The 7732-nt window shown below is 45.1% G+C and overlaps 1 protein-coding gene across 1 annotated transcript in view; it reads right to left on the bottom strand.

Annotated features, from left to right (window-relative positions):
- Positions 1–6653: 6653 nt before the first annotated feature.
- The window catches only part of LOC104617833 (b(0,+)-type amino acid transporter 1-like), a 10488-nt gene continuing 9409 nt past the window's right edge, over positions 6654–7732 (bottom strand). The window contains exon 7 of the mRNA XM_010283257.1: positions 6654–6887. Coding sequence (XP_010281559.1) covers positions 6654–6887 — 234 coding nt within the window. The remainder of the gene's footprint in view (positions 6888–7732) is intronic.

Here is a 7732-nt window from a genome sequence, read left to right as displayed (position 1 = left end):
CCCTCACCCACGCCCTGGGGACAACAGCACGGGGGAACGTCCACACCCGCGTGTCTGAGCTAACGAAGCCGAGGTTTGAGCTGAGGTTGCAGCCCAAGGCCGTGCAATGCCCACCCTCCCTGTCAGCCCGTCATGGTTTCAGCTGGGATACCGTTAATTTTCTTCATAGGAGCTAGTGTGAGGCTGTGTTTTGGATTTGGGATGAAAAATTGTTGATAATGTGCTGATGCTTTCAGTTGTTGCTGAGCAGTCAAGGACAGTCCAGCTTCTCGTAACAGGCTGGGGGTGCCCGGGGAGCTGGGGGGGACACAGCCAGGACAGCTGACCCAGGCTGGCCAAAGGGGTATTCCATACCATACGACGTACGACGTCATGCTCACTATATAAAGCAGTGGGAAGAAGGAGGAAGGGGTAGGGGGGATATTTGGAGTGATGGTGTTTCTCTTCCCTGCTTCCCTGGAGATGGCTGAACCCCTGCCTGCCGATGGGAAGTGCTAAATGAATTCCTTGTTTTGCTTTGCTTGTGTGCATGGCTTTTGCTTTACCTATTAAACTGTCTTTATCTCAGCCCATGAGTTTTCTCACTTTTACCCTTCCAACTCTCTCCCCCGTCCCACTGGGGGGGAGTGAGCAAGTGGCTGAGTGGGGCTTGGCTGCTGGCTGGGGTTAATCCACGACACAGCCTCACCTGTGCCGTGGGTATTCCCAACCACCCGACCCCTGCCCTTAGCCCAGGTTCAGGTCTCCTGAGAAAAGTGTTTTGGCATTGCCTGGGGTGGTCTTTTGCATTGCAGATATGAGGAATGGTATTTTTTGCACAAAGTAAACTAAATGAGAATGGAAAAACAGGCAGGGTGTTGCTGGGCAGGTTAGCACCACAGCCCTTGGGGCAGGAGGAGCAGGAAAGCTTGGTGCTGGGGGACAGTGTGGTGAGACAACCCATTGGGAAGTTGGTGAAGGCTGCAGGGGATTTTTAAGGACCATTTCTGACTTCACAGTGGCTTAGAGTCCAGACAGCACCGAGGGCATGAAAAGTCACCATACGCTTCTTCACCCACAGCCATGCTTGTGCCTGGTGCACAGGGAGCCTGACATGAACCCCCAGTAGGATCCGGTCCAAACTTTTCAGATCAGTCCAAGGGGCACCTGTTGATGAAGGATGGCAACCATGGGAAAAGCCAAAATACTGAACTGTTGCTCTACTTTGACTGTTAATGACACAGATGTACCATGAAAAAAACAGATTACGCCCTAAAAGATAGGCCCAGAATGTACAAACAGAAAGGAATGGAATCACTGCTGAACAAACAACTTTTATTCTGGAATTTCTGAACTTCTGAGCATGTGTCTTTGCTGCTTAGGTGTTTTCCATGTCTGGATTTTACATAGGTAATTCAGACACACAAGCCAAGACTTGCACATATAAGAATTCTCTTTCGATCTACTTCTCATTTTCCCTTTTCTCAGCTTCCCTGTTGCCTGTCATCTCACTACATGAAAACCAGGGCATAGTGCATGAAATTAAACAATAAGAATTAATGACCAACCTTTAGGAGAAAAAGATGATCATTTATCTGCCAGACACTCAAGCATTAGGGTTCACTGCCTTTGAGGGCAAATCTGACATGGCAGCTCAATTCTAAAAACAGATGGGCTGTTTCACTATCCGTTAGTTTCACTGTTAGTTCACAAACCTAAGACCACCCATTTATTGTATGACCCTGGCTCCGCATCCTTTTTTAGCAAAAATCATTCCTTCACGAGGAATGAGTCACATACACAACGACCCTGATGATCTTCAACTAACTAGTCAATAAATGATGAAGTGCAAGTTCTAGATCCCTCTAAACTGCTAGACTGAGTCACCCTGATGGATAGATTTATCACAGACTATCCAAAGTTTCTAATACTAGCACTAACTGTATAAAATAAGGGTTTGCCATTGCCTTCCACTGAGTCAGATGACGCTCTGAGAAGTATGCACCTTTACACAGCAAGCTAAGGCTACATCAGTAACTTGACATTTGGTCAGCAGCTGGTAATAAGTACTGCAAGAGTTGAACCTGGGGCCCATGTTGTTCAGTATCTTCATGGGCAACCTGGATGATGTGACAAAATGTGCTCTCAGCAAATTTGCAGGTGGTACTAAATTAGAGGGAATGGCTGACAGGCCAAATGGTAGAGCTTCGATCCAGAGGCACCTGGAGAAACTTGAGGATAAGGCCAGCAGATGCATCCTGCAGCTCAGCAATGAGAAGCATGCGTCCTGCATCTGGGGTGGAATAACCCCATGTGTCAGCCCAAGCTGGGAACTGACTGGCTGAAGGGAGCTGGAGTTACACATAGTGGCCTACATTAGGAGAAGTAGGGTCAGCAGATCAAGGGACATCAGTGTCCCTGTAGACTTGACACCTGTGAGGGCACATTTGGAATGTTGCATTCAATTTTCTGACCATTCACAAGTTCAAAAAGGAAGCAGAGGAACTGGGAAGGGTCCAGCAGAGAGCTCCCAAGATGGTTAGAGGCCTAGAGCATGTCACCTACATGAAGAAGCTGAGGAAGTTGGGCTTGTTGAGTCTGGCAAAAAGAAGGGTGAGAGGCAATATAATACCAACCTACAACTCCATGAAGGAGAGTTACAAAAATCATGGAGCCAACATCTTTGGCAGTAGTAGATGATACAGTGAAGGGCAACAGCCACAAGCTATGGCTTGAGAGGTTCAGACTGGACTTTGGGAAAATTTCTTTATCAGGAAGGCAGCGCAGAGAGATGGTGGGCTCTCCATCCTTGGTCTTTTCCAAGACATAGTGAGACAGAGTCACAGGTGACCTAATCTCATATGGGGGATAGTCCTGCTCCAAGCAGGGAGTTGGACTAGAGACCTCCAGAGGTTGGTTCCAGCCCACACTTTAATGACCTATGATTCCCAGAGTTGGCTGTATTTATTTCATCTCTGAAAACGGAAGCTCTATAATCCCCTCAGCATGATGACCTGGAGAGCAAAGTAGCACTGCTGAGAGGCTCCAGTGAGGCCTTGATTACTCCCCATGTCCCAGGAAAGAGCAGGAGAGACTGAACACCAAACCCTCTGCACTGGCAGTGAACTGATGAGACAAACCCAGACAATGCAAGCATGTGAACTGTGTTTCTGCCACAGAAGAAAATGAAAATCATTTTACAGACTCTGTTTTGTCTCATCCAAGGGGAAATTTCTCTTCAACCACAAATGATGACAATCACTTGAATGTGGGCATATGAGCAAAGCTTATCAGAAAATCACAAAAGGAGGATTTCCTGTACCCTCTCACATACTGGACCATCCTTGACTATCCCCAGGTGTAGCCCATCTCTGATGCTTCTGAGGAAGTCAAGAAAAAGCCCAGAATACATTCAGCTTTGTGCACCAAGGTAAAACTCCCGACTGGTGGCTGCAGGTTGCCAGCTGAAGCATGGGATTCAATTATACTCAGGGTCTTGAGGTGAAGTATAGATCTTATGATTGCCTTGAGGGCCATGCTGATAGTCCAGTTTTCTTCAGAGCCCATGAAGGAAGGGGCTAAGCACCGGTCACAGGGGTCTGGAGCTTCGGAGACAGACAGAACCACCATGATCTTACAGTACAACCTGTACACATGACAGCAGTTACAGAGCTCTGCCTGCCATCAGTTTGTTACTGCGTTGTAGTAATGAACAGGAAGGAGACGCTGCCTCTTCCTGACACTTTTATTGCAAATGTCTGATGAAGGAGAGAGAGATTCTGATTTGCATATGCTGGGGTTGAAATAGATAAACAATCATTTTGAAAAATGAGTGTATGCATATATAAGGACCCACTCATGTAGTTAAACCTTCCATCCAAGGAGAGATGAGCCTGATGCTGATTGTTTATGTTCATGCAGTAATATTTCTACGGAATTGCTTTTCTTGGATGAAAAACAGAAACAACCACGTCAACACACTTCATTTTAATGTCCATTTTATTGTAATTATCTTGCCATTCTCTGAGCTTTCAGCATCTTGTTTTGGCGTTATAAACACCTGTGCTTGCAAACCCTAGGCAACATAAATAAAAAGAACATTTTGTTACAATAATATCTATAGAAAACCAGATTGGTGCAAAATATGATACTTGCAGCTTTTCAGGTCCCCTATATCCATACACAAACAAATAACATATAAAGCATACTTATCCAAAGTGTTAACTCTTTTTGTGTTCATTATTATTGTTCATATGTCACAGGAGCATAGAGAGAAAGGATGGGCTACATGATAAGATGCTTGCCTGGACCCTGGGAGAAACAGTCACATTTTCCACACATTTCCTGTGTGACTTTGAGCAAGCCACTTAATCCTTTCATCTTCTCATCATCTATAGTATATTCCACTCATAATATCAAACAGTGGCAATAACTCCTGTTCCACAAGAACTATGTGTAGACAATACCAACCCTGATTGCACTTATGTATGCAAGGATAGGTGGCTAAAGTCAAAAATATTGTGGACGTCTAACCTTTAAATTCACACTTTTTGGATATAGACTGTAGATCTTCAAAAGAGCACAGTCTCATGTGGTAGGCTCCATAAATATGTATAGGAAACAGAGATCATTTCCAAAAAAATTATAATCAGAGAAATAATACTATCCTCATTCTTAGATAAGTAGCTGAGATGCAGCTACTTTAAGAAACTTGCCTGACATCTGGTGAAGAGCGTAGGGCAATGGTGGGAAGTTAACCTAGAGCTCCTGAGCTCATCCGTCCTTTAAGTACACGCTCTCCATCAGGGTATAGAGGGAGGGGAGACAAGGTGGCATCCCAAGAATTTTGCGTTGTCATAGGATTCAGGAGGGAAAACTGTTCCTTCATTGGCCTGTGTTGACAACTCCAATAAAAAGCAGTGGAAGGAAATCCTCCTAAACACTGTTTAAGCTAAGGATTTAGAAGATGAGCAGCGACTAACTGATCCCATTATCATACCTAACTCTTGGAAAAAAAGACTGTTATTACACCTCTGTTGCTGCTGGTATCACCACTCAGAGGAACAGAAGGGGTGGCATTGCAGAATGAGATTGTAATGAGATAGATACACAGCTCTGAGATAGGCTGGAAGAGGCCTGGAAGATCAAGTGACCCTGTTCCAGGAATGCAGTGTTAGGTACAGATCTGCAGAACAATGCTGGCAGAAAGTCAGCCTGAGTAACATTAGGTACTTTGAGACACAAGACATTTTAGGGACTAACACCCAGACCTTTTTAGCCTATGACAGGGCAGGTCCCATCCCAGAACAATGTGCACAAATGGAAAGAAACCAGCATATAATGTCTCTCTTGCCCTTAGAACAAGAGAAAAGGGGTTGAGCCTCAGGGTAATGGGAAACAACAGTGACTGCAGTGTGTTAGGTATGGGTGAGAGCACCGCCCATAACATTTTTGTGCTGTGCCTTTAGAATGGAATGGAAGTTGGTGGAAATGGCTGTGGTGAAAAATGTATGAGAACTGAGATCTCACCACCTTCCTGCACACTGATCTAAGGTTGCACTGTCCTCATGGTAAAGAAATTTTCCTGAAGTCCAGCCTGAACATCAAGCCACAACTTGTGGCTGTTGCCCCTAGTTGCTACTACCAAGAAGAGCCTGGCTCTGTTGTCTTGACAACTCCTTCTTGACCAGAAGTGCCCAACACTGGATGCAGTATTTCAGGTGTGAACTCACCAGTGTTGAGTCCAAGGGGACAGGGTATTTCCTTGATCTGCTGGCCACACTTCTCCTAATGTAGCCCAGCATGTGGTTTCTTTAATTCACAATGACAGTATCTTGCTGGCACACACGCTGTAGATTTTTTTTTGCTCACTTTGTCACAAGAGAAATTATTTGTCTTCGGGGGAATTACAGGAAGGGTGTTGGGTGACTGTCAGTACTTGAGTGGTCACCCATGTCCTCACCATGAATGGATGGATCCCAGATGACAAATGCATTCTCAACTGGGTAAACTAACAGAGCTTTAAAGCACTTCTCCTCTCTTGTTAGCGGTTTTTCTATGGGAGATGTAGGATGATTTGGGCTGAAATTGGTGGAACCACGTACTGAGACAGACAAAGGACTGTTGTGACTGTGCACCTGGGAGAACACGGACAACAACAGGGAAAAGCATGCTCCCAGAGTGAACACCTGACTAGAAAAGTTCTTTTTGTTGTCAATGTGGTGTACCCATGCTTTATTTATTTGAGAAGGTCTGCAGTCACAATGAGCAGAACTAGGTGGAAATAATTATAGGCATTGCCAGGAATGGCTTAGGGTCACAGCCTGCTATAAGAATAATATTTCATTGTCAGTCTTTTGTTGCCTGTCGCCTTGAAACGTAAGAGCTAAGATTCTGATGAACAGCTCTTCTTGGGATGGAAAATTCAAAAACACATATGCCTTTGGAATCTGTATGTAATCTGCCAAGGCAGAGCTGCAAATGAGAAAAACATGTCCCCAAAATTGTAAGAAAAAGTGAGGATTTATGGTTCTAGACCGTTTCAGCTAGACATTTTTGTGACACTTTCATTGTACTCATTATTCGTTACAGAAAAATATTTTCTGAGCCTTGAAAATGAAGGTGCTGGGATAAACCATGAGGGGCAGGCCTCCATACGCCAGGAGGACGTTATCTCAGTTTGCATCCCTGGTGGCTGGAGCAACTTCCAGGAACAACTGGAGATGTAAAGTGACTCTCTGTAAGAAGCGAGGGTGGCACTTGAAGCGAATCAGTGGGAAATAAAGAATGATGCCACTTAAAACGAACAGAACGATGTACAACATCTCAATTTGGGGTTGATCAACGATGGGAGCTAACACCAGGTACACAGCTGCCATCAGCACAATTATGGGGATGAAAATTGGGACCTGCGAAAGCAAAACAACAGCGTAAAGATTCACGTAACCTGGGCCACTGTGGGTCTGGACAACCCTGAAACCTCTGCAGAGGCTTTTTAGATGAAACCCTGCTGCAACCGGAGGTATTACCTAGAAATCCCAATTAATCCAGGCATCCTGTTTCCCAGCCCACCCCCACTCCAAGGCCGAACATCCCTGCAAGAGCTACACCACCACCACACACCCTAACCCCTGGTCTTCCCTTCCCTCCAAGACCTGAAGATACAAACTACTGTTTTCAATGCCAGGTCTGTTCATGCTCTCCCTACTACCTTGCCTCCAAAAGCTGAGCTGTAGACAAAACACACAGCAATGTGTACAAATCACATAACGGAACCTTAGCACCCTTGGGCAAAAAGGTTTATTTATGTGTTGACTGATAGGTGGACAGGCAATCTCAGAGGCTATTTCTGTAAGTCTGGTCAGAAAGCATCCAAACTTAAATTTGAAGCCATCCTCCCTCAAAGGCTAGTGAATGCACAAGACAAACCTATTTCGCAACAAGGTGAAAAACTGATCGTTCAAGCTGGGATTTTCCATATCTTACTTTTGTGTTTTTTGTCCAACACAAGGGCACTGATGTAGACCAAAGGAAATGTTGTTCACAGTTACCTGTGAGAGCATGGAAAAGACCTGCTGTTGGCTTCATCTGCCTTAGTGGGATGCTCTACTCTGCTCCCTCCCCACTGTGTTCTAACACTTCTGGCAAAATGATCTGTCCCTCAAATATAAACCTGCAACACACATACACAATTTGCAGGACATAGCCATGCATTGTCAGTCAATCAGTTGACCTGGAACCTTCAGACATGAGC

The sequence above is a fragment of the Phaethon lepturus genome, unplaced genomic scaffold (assembly GCF_000687285.1).
Source record: "Phaethon lepturus isolate BGI_N335 unplaced genomic scaffold, ASM68728v1 scaffold11523, whole genome shotgun sequence".
Lineage (NCBI taxonomy): Eukaryota > Metazoa > Chordata > Aves > Phaethontiformes > Phaethontidae > Phaethon > Phaethon lepturus.
The sequence above is the reverse complement of the archived record's forward strand: the minus strand, read 5'-3'. Positions and strand labels throughout refer to the sequence as shown.